General features: G+C 39.0%; 1 protein-coding gene across 1 annotated transcript; it reads left to right on the top strand.

Annotated features, from left to right (window-relative positions):
* Window positions 1-15,637: 15,637 nt before the first annotated feature.
* Window positions 15,638-17,116, top strand: LOC143264360 (uncharacterized). Its single transcript, XM_076531223.1, has one exon. It carries the CDS (start codon window positions 15,638-15,640, stop codon window positions 17,114-17,116), a length of 1,479 nt encoding a protein of 492 aa, XP_076387338.1.
* The last annotated feature ends 101 nt before the right edge of the window (window positions 17,117-17,217 follow it).

Raw genomic sequence — 17,217 nt, 5'->3', positions numbered from 1 at the left:
AGTAGTGTTTAAAATGCTAACTAAAAACATAAAGGTTTTATTGCATTCAAATATACCTGCCTCACTTTCAAAATTAATGAATTATTGTAATTATTAATGGGAGGGATACTGCTTCAGTTGTTTAGCCTTTCTTTTTCTTATTTTTTCTGAATCATTCTGGTTTAAATTGTCTTCATGTTCCAATCCTAACACCAAGATTCTTATTCTACAATATTACCAGATCTCATGAGATTTAGTTCTATAAACAAAATAAAAATAATAAAATTCCTTGGACACAAGGACTTTAGTAGAGTGTCATTATTACTCAGAAAAGTATTCTTATTTTCTTATTATTATCTACCAGCTTTACTTTCAGATGTATCACAATAATAATTTTCTAGCCATTTTTTTAAATAAAATAAAGCACAATTCGTACTTAATTAGGTGTACTGTTAACGGGTTTTGTGCCCTGATACTAAAACAAGAACCATATCGATTTTGTTAAGAATTTATTAAAAACTGAACTAGAACTTACTTGCAAGCTGATAATAGAAATTAACAGTCATACCTAGACAAGCATACAGCACACCGTCACTCGTATTGTCGTTATCTATACCACCAATAATCCATAATTTGTACTTTCTCACAGTGCTGTCAGTATGAAGTTAAAATTTTACCGCAATGCGTCCAGCTAAAAATAATTTCAATCTAAGGTGGAGTTGCATCACTTTCAAAATAAACATCTTCCCATTACTATTAATCACCTAAACTTCCATCGTCTAAATATTAAGGAATTTGAAATATTTTTACTATAAACTGCTTACTGATAAAAGCATAATACGAAGTTTTATCCATTGCTATCATAATCTTCATTTTTTTTATGTGGACTTGTCCCACTTTCAAGATAAACGGCTCATCTACTAATTTTTCGTACAGAAATTGAGAAAGATAAACTATGCATATAATTGTTCTTATACAGGTGCTGTTCTTAAATATTTATAACGACGATGTACTTATAAATGATAATATAACATTCATGTCAATTTATGTAGCATGAGCAATATACTTCCTATGTCTGACTGCATATTAGTTTTCTGGTTTCATTGTATATCACCTTCGTCTAACTAAAGGTACACAAATTTTCTTTCTTCCTAGGAACTTCCTCTCATAAATATTATCTACTCTTGTAACTTGTTCTACGTATAATTTCATGCTTTATATGTCTACAACTTAATTAGGAAAAAAATAAAAATAAAATTAAAAAGTATATATTTTATGAGAGTACTTCATTATCCCATATATCAACTTTCACCAGTCTACGTTTACATATATGTACACTACCGTCCATAAGTATCCGGACACAAGCGAAATATGCACTCGCATTGCATGAAAGTTATGCAAGTATCTGCAACAGTAACTAAAATCGATTTTTTTTCTGCGAAGGTTAGAATACTGGACCGTTTTTCGATTGATAATTAATTCTCGTTTGGAACTCATATCTCGATGGAAAAGAAGCTACAGACGAACTAAGCCGAAAGTGTCGAGTGCATAGCGTTACCTCCATTCTTATCTCTATTGAAGGAACCTAAACATCTACCAACAGTTTACAAACACTTGAAACATATCGAATACATTCTCAGATCCTCTGAATACATTCTGCACCATAGAAATGAAACACAATAGAAAGTAAAATTTTTTTTAGAATCGAAAGCGTTTCATTAGATTCACAAATTTGGACTTTGTACTTCTGGACATGAATTTTACTTTCACACTTTCATTGTATAATTTGTAATTAAAAATTAATTCTATTACGTTATGACACCTCAAAAAAGATAATAATAATTATTACAAATGATATGGTAACCCTAAATATCTTTCGTACAAAGTTCACCTATGTTTTATGTAACGAATCCAAGTGTCCGGATACTTATGGACGGTAGTGTATATGAATCAAATTTACGGTCTTCGATACTGTTAGACGACGCCCAGTAAATGCAGATTTCGAATCTTCATAATATTAATAATTTATTTAAGGTAAAGTTTCTGCAGGCTCTTCGTAAATACTGTGGAAACCGAAATCGATATTATAATTGCTTTCAATCCTTAACTTTTAAAGCGAGAAAAGATGCACCAAAAATATCGGTTGTCCGTCGCATTTCCCGTTCTCTACTCGTCAGGTTAGCTTCCTCCTTCTGAGAAGGGTCGGAACTGCCTGTTCACGATGTTCGTTGCGGTCACACCTATATACACCGGGTAACCATCCTGGACCACACAAAGTGGTAGGAGTGATCAGTGCTGGCAATCCATTGCCGCTTGGCCCTCAGCCCTACTACTTTTTCTTCTTCCCCATTGATTCGCCGGTGTAAAACGACCTTTACATAGCCTACACTTTTATGAAACAAAAACTCACCGCGAGATGACTTTTGAAACTTCAGAGACCTGGCGCCCGCCGACCTCGATCGACCACTGCACCATACTCCCCTTATTCTGTTTTTTTTCCTCCCTTAGAGTCTTTATTTGATATTTGGATGCTCTTATTAGATTCCTTTTTCATCTTGCTTGCATTTTTTCTGCAACTGGTTTCATCAAGTGCAGAAAAATCCGATTTTGCGGTACTCTTTTGTGCCACTTCGTTCCTTTTTCTTTTACAGGTAGCTAGTGTATGTGGGTATGTGAATGTATTAAGCAATCATATTGTGTTAAATCTGCCGACAAATTCTGTTCGTATACTAATGAAATTGACAATTATAATCCTCTGGTCTAATACCCATTGCGAATAATTATACATGTTGCGGCACACTCTTAAATTCGTAAAGCCACCAAGTGTATCTTTTATTTTTTAGAATATCCTTGAACAAACAACTGCTGCCATTTGCGGCTGTTTATTACAGACAATTTGCATTTCAACATTTTTCTATTTAGCATATTTTTTCGAGTCTCAGCAAACTTTATGGCTTTATTACTACCGAACCGTTAGGTAACAAGCGACGGCGTAATTCAAACTTGGCCTAGTTAAGGCCGAGCATTTGGTAAGGGCGGTTCTTGTTCCCTTCCATTAATATTTTTTTTTAACGAATCCAATGTTTAATTTTCACCATCGCTTGTCCACCCACAGCAGCATGTCGATCCCACTCCACATTCAAATTTTTGGCGAAAATATTCTTTTTAGGTTCTTCAGATTCTCTTGTCCGCTCTCAACGAATCAAGTACAAAATTGTATAGTCCGTAGTTACGAAGTGTTCTTTTAAAGTACTACAAGAAAACTTTCATTTTTAAATAAATTGAAAATATTTATCCAGAAGCAGTTATTCGTTCATTTTGCACCTGAATGGCATCACTGATCCACACATTCAACGAGCTCGCCTTTTTATTAAGTTGAAGCGCAAGCAACACAACAATACAAAAATTCTAATTGGTTAATGTTATCAAATGTTGTTTCAGTAACATTCAACTTATTATTAAAAACAAGACACGTTTCTCTAATTTAAATTTTAGTTTTTGAAACATTCAACTTGTTCGTATCCTCCGATATTCATATTTTCTCTAACGAATAACACAGATTTTATGTTGTAACTAATCGAAAAAAAAAATTTTTTTTGCAAATTAATACATTATTATGTTTTTATTAGAGCTTGTTAAGAACAGTGTCGCATGATCTTTTTGATTAATATGTGTTGTACATTTTACAGTAAGAATAACCTGTGGAAATGTAATGCATATGATTTATTACATAAAATTAGATTCTGGGTGAAAGTATCAATTCATACTACACAATTTAAATGAAGATAAAAAACAAAAGTAGGTATTGATTTAAATCAAGATAAAAAACATGACCATCTCAATCTGCCCTTTTAAAATGAAAACAAAGTTTGAGAATGAACAAATAACTTTGTAGAGTAATTACCTGTAATAGTTATTTTATAGTTACTGTATTGCATTAGAGAAGATCTGTTCTTTTCATCGTGCTGTGAGTGGCTGTATCAAAGCAGCTTTACAGCGGTCATTAACATTTATATGCAATTTGAACGATAACAAAATTCATCTCAAATTTGAAAAGCAATGTCTTTTAATGAATTAAACAATTAATGAATTAGAATTAGGAAAATCTGTATCAAATGTCTAATCTAATCTAAAAATTTCTTATATGAAACTAACAATTAATTTAATCCGGAAATGTTTAATATGAAATACTAATATCAAAAATTTTTATATAAAAAGAAATGAGCACTCATTAGTGTTTATACTATATGAAAGGAAGAGTTTACAAAAATTGTAACGAAGGAAAATTGATTTTGCACTTCTACAGAATTATTTAATGAGTCGGTAAATAAAAATACTGGCCATACGAGTGTTAACCTCAGCAATTCAGACGTGGCCAAAAGTTTCGACTCAATTTAAAATCAATCAACACTTCGAAGAAGGAATTCAATGCTTGTTTAACTGGCCACTGAAGATACGTGCTCAGAATGAAGCCCCTTTGTGCCGCAGGAACGGCGCTTAGTCGAGTGGCATACAAAATTCGGCTATTGTTATCGGGCATCCCATATCTTATAAATAGCGTTCCTCTTCAGCCTACGAATCCTCGATTCTCGAAGCTGTCCGTTTAAATCACGACTCGCTGGCGTGTGTGCATTATGCACTGAGGAAATCTTAGCAGGCTCAACGACGAGATTAAGCATATTCGCACCGGTGTAATGCTTAAAGAACGTGATATACTTCGTGCATAGCTGCCATATGAATACCGATTAAGATGCGTACGGATTTACGAAACATTTCACACGAAATTCACAAGACGTAAAAAGTGAGCTGAAAGTAAAATTTGTGAATTTCGAAGGTTTGCGTCATAAATAGATAATTGTAATTTAAAGGGTTATGTCGCCGTTATTAACTAAGAAAATTTATATTTTTCATAAGTACAGGGTGTTTATAGTAATATGTACCAGTGATTTTCTCGTGTATACGGAATATTTCCAAAAATGGAAAAGTTGTACAAACTACATTTTACTAGCAACACAATAAAATATATATACTTTTTATACTTGCATTATTTTGCGAGAAGTTGAGGCGACCATACATTTTTTAGAATAAAATGTTGCATAATTTTTAATCCTTTCACTCCGAACGACGGATATATCCGTCATCCACATGAAAACTTGCGGAGCCGAACGCCGGATATATGCGACATTCGCCCTCTACTCTATATTATACATATGTTGCATCGCCTTAGAGTGCGATGCAGCTATCTTTTGTATTTTTACAAGGCAATAGACCGAGGATCTCGAACTGACCGTACAGGCAATAAGTTTATGAAGCCATTGACCATTTTTCGTTAGCAAAAAATACCTTCGCGTCGGTACCCAAGTTTACTGCTTGGGACCAGCATGTTTAATTTCCTATTCCGTTATTTTCAATCATCGTCGTCAGGGTCAGAGTGCTTTTTCACCTTATTACCTGCTACGGGTTTTTCCCAAATCGCGGAATCCCTCGTGCGTCACCCCTTGGTCGCGGCTACTTCCAGGGGTGACCATTTCTCGTACAAGGGAGGTGACCGTTTCTTAGAGGGCGGTCACCTCTCAAAAATCACAACCAATAAGAAAACACACCCCCTCCCGAATTACCGATTCCGAGTTAACATCGACAGTCACTTTTGCGAAAAACGACAGAACTCAGTAATACAACGAACAACACATAGCTAAAACACGAAAAGGAACACGATACTATCACAATCAACACGCGTCTAAGTCGCGAACAGTAATCAGTGAACGTCTCAAATATCACATCTAAATCACGAACGAACTCATTTGTATCTCGAGTAATAAAGACCGAAACCACGAACGAATCAACTAATATCTCGAACAACGAACCTTCAATCGAATCGTCACATCACAATTATCACTTAAAACCAGGCTCAGAGCTCGTTAAATCGTGACTGGGCCAGAATAGTGTCAGGTGCTCGAATCCGCGCTGTTCACGCAACAACATATATTATCTCTTCATTTTTTTCAATTATTAATGAGATTTTTTTACCCGTTAAATAAGTTTATATCTTACGGAGATATTATAAGTATATTGTTTTAAAGAAAAATCCCTTTTCTTCCAAAATACACTATCCACGCGCAATGTGCACACTTTCGGCGGGAGGTCTCGTTCAGGAGTGGCGCTACGGACTGAACCACCGCGCCGTAGCGAAAGTGTTACTGTCACATGAAAGTGTGTCAATATGAATTTGTTTATGTATATGACAATGACCTTTAAGGTCATAAAAGGGAAAAAATAAAAGAAACAGATTGAACATTTCAGAGTACTGTTTTTCTTAATATGTTATCACTACAAATTAATTGTGTATCGTGTTCAAAGCGACGTCCATTAGCAAAAATGCATTTCTCTTGATTTCTCTTGATTATAATTTTGATACTTTGTGTTAACTTTGCACTGGATATAGATGTACATGCTTCTTTTATCTTAGTTTGTAATTGGTTTAAATATCTTTGATAGTATAATATAAAGGGTACCTTTAACATGACACTGTAAGAAAAATTCATAAAATATTCTGTTGGATTCCAGGGGAATTGACAACACACTTTATTTTAAGAAAACTCGAACAACTTTATTGGGTCGACTAACAATAAGTACTAGACTTTTTCTGCACCTTTTTGTACATTGCGAGGTTTATATATATTATTGCTGGAGATAGGTTGAGGTAGGGATGGTGGTCAAAGGACAGTGTGACTCAGGACGGGTGCGAAGTCCAGGATGAGTAAGGAGTAGAAATCGTTTCGATTAGTATGTTTGTTGGAAATGAGTCTGTAGTGTTTGCTATCTTATTTGTTTGGACACGTTGGTCATCCAACAGTTCAAAAAACTGAACATTTTTTTTAAGTGTAGTTGTAAGTGATACCCCATCTTTACCCGTCATCCTTTTCCTCATCAAATATGAATTTCCCCTGAAACATAATGTAAGTTGTATTATTAGATACTAATTGTAAGTTAAAATGATTCAGGTAAAAATCAAACCTTTTATAAGAGCAAGCATTTCTTGCATGTAATCTTGCGTATGTAATATTTAGAACGTACTTTACAATATCTGGATAAAAATAAACAAAAATCAATTTAAAGAAATTAATAATTTTGTAAATCCTTTCATAAAAATCTTTCGAAGTACTATATTCAAGAACTATAGTAATTTATTAATCTTCTAATTGTAACAAATACAATACAATTAGCAACACAAGTGTGTATCCTTCATATCTTATGTACATTTACATATTTGTTGCATATTTTACTTGTAAAAATAAATATAACATATCTCTTGCCATCCGTTTATATTTATTTGGAAAATAGAACATTTGTTTATTAAAAATTGTTTTACGATTCCAAAATTAGAATTTGTGTTCGTTATTTACATTGTGCCTATTGTACTCATATTCAGTATAATAAAATAATTTTAAGAAAAAAAAATACGCCGACTTCGAAATGCACTAAAAGGTATAAAATAATTTCCATTTCCTAATGAAGTAATTTCTATTTCATTCAATCATACAATTACGTAACAGATATGAATGAAACCTATTTACCCGTTAGGTAGTATATTATATACATACATTTCAACCTTTTTGGAGGCGGCGCAAAATTAAAAGATTTTCTTGAACATGTCAACCTTTGGACAGCCAAACATAGGCAAAGCTTGTATAGCTATTTTTTTTCTATACATATAACTCGACAGCACGCCGCGAAGTAGGTGTTAGTGCGTATAGAATGTAACTATGGTTTATCTAGATTCATAGAGTATGCGACGGAAAGACTCGATCGCCGCATGTACTATAAAGATAGAGCCCATCTGCCGCAAATTTGGTAATTCCCGCATCGTGGGCTCCATTTATAGGTTCTTAGATCCATGGCTTCCACATGCGAACGAAGTCAATTCAATTGCATTTATATCAGAAACGTTGCGAAATGACGATGCAGTCGTTACATTTACGTATATTACCAGATATATCTATAATGGTTCGTATTCTTTCTCAGAATTTATTAATTTCCAATACGCCATATCACAATCAACTGGTTATTGGCAGCAACGTTTTGAGGTAAGTGAGGTATTTTTAATTTTGCACCGCCTCCGAAAATGTTGAAATGTATTTAATATACTACCTAACGGGTAAATAGGTTTCAATCATATCTGTTACGTAATTGTATGATTGAATGAAATAGAAATTACTTCATTAGAAAATAGAAATTATTTTATACTTTTTAGTGCATTTCGAAGTCGGTGTATTTTTTTCTTGAAAATTATTTTATTTCACGCTTTTTGGTGGAATGGGGAGAATTGTATAGGATACTGTGAGACAGTTCTTCCGGGCTTTTTTTTGTCTGCGTAAATGCCATGAGCATAATTAAGTAAAAGACAACATGGATATTCGTTTTTCAATTTTTTTTTTTCGCTAATATCTCGAAAACTAAAGCTTTCCGTCAATTATGCAAAAGGAAAAGGTTGTCCAGAATCATGCCCCTGACAACATATTAAAAGGACATTAAAATCGTTCGAAGTTGATTTCAAAAGTTAATAACAATTTTTCGCTAATATCTCGAAAACTAAAGCTTTCCGCGAAATTTGTATATGAACAAAATTGTTCAGAATCGTATCCGCGATAAGATATTAAAAGCGCACTAAAATCGAGAAAAGTTTATTTCAAAAGTTGCTGGTTTTTTTGCAATAACAATACTTTGCAATTAAAAAATGAAAAATTTTTTGATAATGATACTAATGGGGATTCAGAACCTACCAGATGCGAAAGGTTTCGTTCCGATCGGTCCATCCAGCTCGGCGTAATCGGCGGGCATACATAGAAAAAAAAAGAAAAAAATATACTGATCGAATTGAGTAACCTCCTCCTTTTTCGAAGTCGGTTAAAAATAAACCACTAGGCTTGATTAAATCATTGTAATGCAGGATCAGCGCTACACTGAACGATTCATTTATTTCATTTTAAATCAGTATGACTGAGACAATCGAGTAGATCTCCATAAGCAACCCAACAATGACAGTCCTTCTTAATATACTATTCTCACCATACGCAGTACGAATATTAAACAAGAACTCTTTAAAATCTCAAGTTACTTCGAAAATTCTACACATTATCCTAAAACCCTCACGTTTCGGGCATCACGATTGTATCGCTCTTAAAAATTTCCTTAACAAGATTCCGAACAAATTCATCGTCTGACTCGAAAGAACTTTAATAATACTATCCATATAAAGAAAACTGTCAGTCATGCTCGTTTTCCGTGCGGGAAATTAAAAGAGCGAGAGTGAGGAGAGCATTCTAACGAGTTGTTGAAGGTAGCTGTTAAAAATCGAAAATGCATTGCTGCGCGTAACTGATCTCATATAAGTAGAGCATGCAACCACCACGAGCAGACTCATCGCTAAAATTAGTGGGAATGTTGCTCCAGAAAATTTTTAACTTCTGTTTTAAAATTGTGTAAAAGGAAACAAAAATATATAACAAATTTATTAACAAACTTGATAAAATCTTAAAAGAACAAAACCAAACATATTTTACTTACTATATTATTTATAATATCAAGTGGAAATAGGGGGTGCTGCAGTTTCATAGTCATTATATGCGAGCCGTCACTGATAGTGAATTATGAAATTATTACAATATTACAAACTTGATAGGAACATGAAAATAAATGGATGAAAATATAACTTTTCGTATTATGAATTTATTTGCAAACATAAGTGAGAACTAACGAATAAATACTTGATCTTACCAGTAGGTACATCGTTGATGTCAAGATTGTATTTTCCTCTTGAATTGAATGTTTATTATAAGTCTACGTAAAAAATACCAAGTCTTCCAGCACAGAAAGCAACACAATTTAATCAATTCACACTTTTATTGAAATGAATTAATCACTGATTAAGAAATTAATTTCTTCAGATCAATATTTGCGCATGTAGATATGTATATTGCTTTCTAATTGCTCACCTTTTTCAAAAACGATGACATTAATCAAATTTATTTATAACTGTATTAGAATAAAAGTTTTAGGATCAACAATTCAGAGAGACCATTTCTTTTCTAGAAAATTATTTTCAACGAAAATGTCTTCTTTTATTGATGTTTTGGAGAATTTATTTAACGAATAATTTATTCGACCTTAGATTTGCCGACATTTAACGACCACTTATTTTTAAGTTGAAATTAAATTATAAAAATAAATAAATAATAGATACTATGTAAATTAACTTATATGTATAGTAATTATTTATCTGAATGAAGGTGGACATACATTTTGACAAAAATAATTTTCTTAATAATTTTACCAATTGAAAAATAAGTAATTTAAAATTCGTCATTTTGATAGAAAGTAAATCTAGTATCAAAAAAGTAATACCCAATGAACTATAGCCTCAAAGTTTTCCGTAATTGGTAAAGAATATCCTTTAAATTTCAAGTAGTACCGCATTTTATCAAAATAAGATATTATCAGAATGCTTTTCCCTATATAATTGTAGCAAAATCATTTCTCATTTCGTCTTGTTAGAACAATTATTATGGTTTAAAGTGTGCTCCAGAAAATCTAAGGTCACTGTGGATCGACATGGGGTTAATCTTCATAGTGGACCAGCATTATTTTTTACCTATTTTTGCATAATTTGATAATATTCAATAAATAAAGACGCAATATAATGATTTTGAAAGGCAGAATCCATTGTTTCAGAAGTTATAAATTGTTGCTTAAACAGCTTAATTTAATATGGTAAAACACTTATTGTCCCGGGCTAATGACCATGGCAGTCGACGCGCATAACACTAATCAACAACTTATTGTCCTCAAATCGCGTTCATTAAGAATGCCAATAGGTGATTAATATTTTGGCGACAAAATTTAATGTAAACATAAACATTTGCACAGTTGGATATCAATTTAATGCCGTGCAATCTTTCCTTTCCTCTCATAAACTCTTTTGTAAGATTTCTTACAGTCTCGTGTATTTCAACTTACTACATGATGTTATTGCCTTCGGTTTTCGGTTATTTGTTGCTGTAAGTGTAATGTTTAGTATACAGCTACATATGATTAAATATACTTAATAATACGAAATATTCTTTTTATTTCAATATTTCAAGTGTACGAATACTTTTGTCCAATTTCTCATTCAAAGTCGAATAATTTGGTCAAAAGAAATCGCATGGCAAACATAAAAATGACTCGGTTTACACAGAAAGTAAATCACTTTCGACCCATAAAAATGCAACGTACAAGATTTAATTCATCACATGGAGGGCTACACAGTTAAGGAAAGTTTTTTTAAAATTAACAAAGTACTGTTTGTATCGCTACAACTACGCAGAAGAGTGACGGTTAAAATCTTAGAAATTTGAATAAAAATAAATGTTTAATAATTAAAAATTGTTCAACAAAAATAATTGTTAATAAGCCAATTTTATTTAACATCAAATTGGGTCTTTCTACGCTCTTTGCAGAAGCCGAACATTCGGTAAACTCGCGGCCGCTCACGCACGTGTCGTTGGACCCTCGCGATAAAGAGGCACTGACGCCAAATCATTTCCTGATAGGATCGTCCTCGGGTGAGGTTCAGCTAGGTAGATATGATCTTCAAAATGTATGTTTGCGAAAACAGTGGCGAACAGCGCAGAGTTTCTCGGAGGCGTTTTGGAAACGATGGTTGCGCGAATATTTACCTACGCTCGTACCGCGTAAGAAATGGACCGAAAAGGAAAATCCCTTAGAAGTAGGCGATATAGTGTTGATAGTAGACTTACAAGCACCGCGAAATAGTTGGCGAAAAGGGACCGTTACACGAGTATTTCCCGGTGTAGATAAAGAAGTCAGAGTGGCCGAGGTGCGCACACGAACGGGTGATTTTATACGTCCGGCACGAAAACTAATAAAACTACTAGGAATAAATGAGGTACAAAATTAAATGAATTTTGTACGAGGGGGAGGATTGTTACGGATAGAACTGGCCAATTGAGGCATTTCAGAGCATGGAATGAAAATTTAAAGATAAACATAAGATTTAATGAATTTAGCGGGGTTTTCGGGGACGACTGGTCAAAAGCAGCAGGCATGGCGAGTTTCCATGCCTCGAAGCCCTACGTGCACGGGGAAACCTGTGGCCGTATTCGTCGAACACCATGAGTGTCTCGGCATGAAAAACACCATCGTAGCACCGGGGGTAACCAATCCGCCCGGGAGTGGTGGTGCTCACCAAAACACCGAGGGCCACTCCGCTCGGGAGAGGTGAGAACCCGGGCGAGGGCGAGCTTGCTTGCCCTGCGCTCCGGCTAGCTGTCTGCGGGATCGGTCGCACTCGAAGACGATAGATAATTAATTTTTCTAAGAAATGTACACGTGCGTGGTGCACGTGGCAATGGCACGTGGCAAAAGTGGCACGTGGCACATGCTCTGAAGTTCCGAGAAAAATGCCAATTAATAAGTATTTGATCCACCGCGAAATGCCGGCGAACCCAGGTGCGCACTTCGGCAGAAAAGAAAGGCACTCTTCGGCGACGTCTCCTGATGCGTAATTTTCGAGAAACGAGTACAAAGGCGCGGACCGCTCCGTTTGACGGCGGGTACCGGCAAGTGCCGGCGCGACATCGGTATCGGCGCGCGGCGTGGCGGCGCGGCGGCTCGGCCGCAAAGGGCGGGCGGCATCGCAAGGATCGGTCGTAGAGGGATGACCGCGAAGCCAAGGTCGATGGAGGGCACGTGGCAGATTTCGAAGAAATCGGGTGGTTGCTAGGAGACGTCGTAGGGGAGTGAAACGTATAAAATAAGCGAGGGCACCGGGCCCGCACTTCACTTCGATTCATTCTCTTATATTTGTTGCTACGCGCTTCTTTCTTTATATTTGTTGTTACGAGGCTTCACTTATAACTTGTCACTACGGGACGTACTTGTTTGTCATTACGGACTTTACTTTATATTTTGCAAAGACTTTCGTTGCGGGATCAAGTATTTCGGCTTTGATTGCAATATTGATGTCACTCGCAGACTAAATTATAATACGTGTGTTATATAATAATTGAAATAAACTGTGCGTATTCACCGTCGAAAAATTGAGTTGTTCTGATACAATTTTTGGTGCCGAAACCCGGGACACTTTGACCGGACAGACGGTGTTTGATGCGATATCGTGACTTGTGTGGAAGTGCGAGTGACACACAAAGTGAACTTTACTCGAGACAATGGTACGAGGAAAACGAGCAGCAGTCCAGCAGTCAGGGAAGCAGCCAGCGGCCAAGCGGGGCAGACCAGCGAAGGCGAGAGCATTGGCAGATCCAGGACCAGGACCAGCAACCATGGAGGACAACGATTCTGCGGGGCCTTCCAGGGCACCGTCTCCCATCCTACCTGTCATCCGACAGGGGCGTCGGGCAACAAGGATCACTGGGAAACAGCGGCAGCAGGAGCTGCCAGGAGGCAGCGGTCACGGAGCAGGATGGCAGCGGCAACCCACGGAGGCGAGCATCCCATCCGCAGCCGACGAGGACACGGACTTCTCCGACGAGGCGGAGGAAATCCAGGGCAGCGAGGACGACAGGGCAACGCATCAGCCATGGAGCAACAGCACCGCGTTACCAGTAAGGCGTCAACGAAACGTGAGTGAGCAATCCTTTATTGACCCGGCTGATCGACTATCCGCGGCTATCGAACGTACGTTAGCGGCGGTACGTGAAGCGTCGCTCGCAGGGGAAGGAAGTTCGCGATTAGTAAATCGTCTCACAACCGCGAAAGCGTTACCTAGCTTCTCCGGTGATCCCTTAGAGTGGCTACACTTTAAGGAGGCATATATATCGTCATCCGAATCGGGCGGATACTCGGACCGCGAAAACATTGCACGATTGTTCGATGCCCTAAAGGGCGAGGCGCGCGACGTGGTTAAAACTTTGCTCGCGAGTAGCCGCGACGCGGACACAATAATAAAGACGTTAGAATTGCATTTCGGGAATAAACGGGCCGCTGCCGAGAAAATCGTCGCGGAATTAAAAACGTTGCCGGAGATAGATTCGGGGAGAATTTCTCTCGTACAATTCGCGACGAAGTTACGCAGTGCAGTGGTAGCGTTTAAAACGTTTAGGTTATTAGGGTACCTGCACAGCCCCGAACTAGTAAAATCCGTGGGACATAAGATACCGATAGCATTGCGATATGCATATAACCGGTACGCCGTAAGCGTTAGAGAAGAGAAATCGGAACTCGAGAAACTCGCGGATTTCATATACGCGGAAGCCGAATTAGCTACGGAAGCCGGGATTTTTGATATCGACTTCACGACGGAACGACCGACACAAAGGGTAGATCGCGGCGCGTTCGGTGGATCGCGGCGGCCGTCGGCGAAAACGGCTGTGGTATGCGTAGCAGAACGGCGAGATAGGCGCGTAGAAGCAAACGCGACTGAAACTCGAAAATGCGCGTTTTGCAAAAAAGATAATCATCCGTCGCCGAAATGCCTCTTCTTTGCCCGTGAGCCCGTGAGTAAGCGCTGGGATCTCGTGAAAAAGTACAACCTATGCTTCGGGTGTTTGAGGCCCGGTCATTCAAGAAACGATTGCAAAAGTGAGATGTGTAAGGTCTGCAAGAGGCAGCATCACATCCTGTTGCATAAATATGTCGACGCAAATAGTGCGGAAAATGAGGCTCAGCGCGGGGCGATATCCGGGGGAGAGTGTGCACCGAGCAGGGCATACGTCGCGAGCGACAACAGGTCGGGGGAAAATCGCGGTTCCATAGATAGTTGACTAGACGGGCAAAGCGTATTGCTGAAAATTATAGCGGTACGCGCGGGTGGGCCGAAGCGAACAATAGATACATTCGCGTTACTAGACGAGGGTTCCACGGTCACCCTGATAGACGATAGACTGGCGCGAGACCTAGGGGCGAAAGGATCGCGAATAGACGTGTCTATAAAAGGAATAGGCGAAGGAGAAATTCGATTAGAGAACAGCAAAAAGGTAGATTTTGACGTAGAGGGGATTTTCGGCACGCACCGGATCCGCGGAGCGATAACCGTAAAAAATCTGAAGTTTCCTACACAGTCGATCAGCCGGGACATTATTGCGCGGGTACACGATGCCGCCAAAGACGTGGAGATCCGACCGTACCACGGAGCACGAGTAGAATTATTAATCGGTCAGGACAATTGGGACCTAATCGTAACACGGGAACTGCGCGAGATAGTAGGTACAGATTTGGCGGTTTCGCGCTCCCGTCTTGGCTGGACCGTGCATGGGTCCGCAAAATGCTCCTCACGCGCGGTATACAAAATAGAGGTAAGCGAATACCAATGTACAGGGGAGGCTCTGACTTCTTTAGACGACTTAGTAAAGGGTTATTTCGCGCTAGAATATACCGGAATAAAGGATAGCGTCGCGTGTAAAGGCGAGCAGGATCGCGCGTTGCGGATACTAGAGGAAACTAGTTCGCGTAAGGGAAAAATCTGGGAAACGGGCCTCTTATGGAAGGACGATCACGCGCCGAGCACGAACGGTTGTCTACTGCGCGGAAAAGGTTAGAATTATTAGAACGAAGGTTAGATCGCGATCCCGAATATGCACGTTTATATTACCAGGAAATGCAGCGCTTTCTGGATCAGGGTTACGCTCAAAGGGTTGAGAAAATGTGGGAGCGGGATAGGACGTGGTATCTACCGCACTTCGGAGTGCGAAACGTAAACAAGCCAAATAAAGTTCGATTAGTTTTCGATGCCGCGGCAAAAACCGGAGGAATAAGTTTGAACGACCAGCTGATGTCAGGTCCGGACCTATTAAAATCATTGCCGGGAATATTAATTCGGTTTAGACAATACGCGGTCGCGGTGAAGGCGGACATTTCAGATATGTTCCTACGCGTGCAAATTCGGGAAAGCGATCGTGGTGCGCAGAGATTCCTATGGCGAGGAAAAGACAGGAATAGAGAACCGGACATTTACGAGATGTCGACGTTAATCTTCGGCGCCAAATCACCCCCGTGTAGCGCGATCTACGTCAAAGACAAGAACGCGAAAGACTGTAATGAAGCTCACCCGGAGGCAGTTAGAAGTATCATTAATGATAGCTATATGGACGATTTCTTATCGAGTCGAAGAACCGTGCGCGAAGCGGCAGAGCTCGTTCGGGATGTAATCGCGATAAACGCGCGAGCGAATTTCGCCATGCATGGTTGGGCGAGCAACAAGGCGGAGGCCTTGCGAAATTCCGTCGATCACGGGCAACGGTTAGAGCAGGGCGACATGCGGTTAGGCGACCGAGGGGGAGAGAGGGTCCTCGGCCTTTTCTGGGACACACAGACTGACGAACTCAAATTCAATGTCGAGTTAAAGAACATACCAAAAGAAATCCTGCTAGGCGAAAAGAAGCCCACCAAACGAGAGTTCTTACGCGTTATCATGTCGGTTTTCGATCCGCTCGGTGTCCTCGCGCCGTTCACGTTAAAGTCAAAAATCATCATGCAGGAAATATGGCGAAGCGGTATAAATTGGGATGACCCACTACGGGAGGAAGATTTTGTCCGTTGGCGCAAGTGGGTGTCCATGATAGACAGGGTAAAAGAATGCCGGATGCCGAGGTGTTACGGGGTAACGGAATCGCGGGAGTCAGAAGCGCAACTCCACGTGTTTTGCGACGCGAGCTTAACGGCTTACGCGGCGGTAGCTTATCTGCGGTTCGAAAACGAAAATGAGTCTGAATCCGCGCACGTTTCCTTGATCATGGCCAAAAGTAGAGTCGCGCCGTTAAAACCGTTGACGATACCGCGATTAGAGTTACAGGCGGCCCTGATGGGGACAAGACTCGCGACGTTCGTAGAAAAGGAGCTAGACATTAAAATTAGTAGGCGAGTTTTTTGGTCAGACTCGATCACGGTGATTTCATGGATCAGATCGGAGCCGCGGACGCGTCAAGTATTCGTAGCGAACCGTTTAGGAGAGATCGGGGAAAACACGCGGACGACGGAGTGGCGATGGGTTCCGACCGGTCAGAATCCCGCGGACGACGCGACGCGCTTCGAAAATAGCTCCGAATTTATAAGCCCGCGATGGTTTGAAGGCCCGGAATTTTTGCGACGTCCGGAATCCGAATGGCCGATAGAAAAACGTTGACCGCGAAAGAGAAGGCGACAATCGACGGATTGGAGCAGCGGAAAGCGTGCGTCTACGTGGCGGCGACGGTAAAAGCAGAATTTTCGCTACCGATAAGATTG

Source organism: Megachile rotundata, chromosome 4, assembly GCF_050947335.1.
Source record: "Megachile rotundata isolate GNS110a chromosome 4, iyMegRotu1, whole genome shotgun sequence".
Classification (NCBI taxonomy): Eukaryota; Metazoa; Arthropoda; class Insecta; order Hymenoptera; family Megachilidae; genus Megachile; species Megachile rotundata.
Note: the sequence above shows the minus strand (reverse complement) of the source record. Positions and strands in the feature narration are given on the sequence as shown.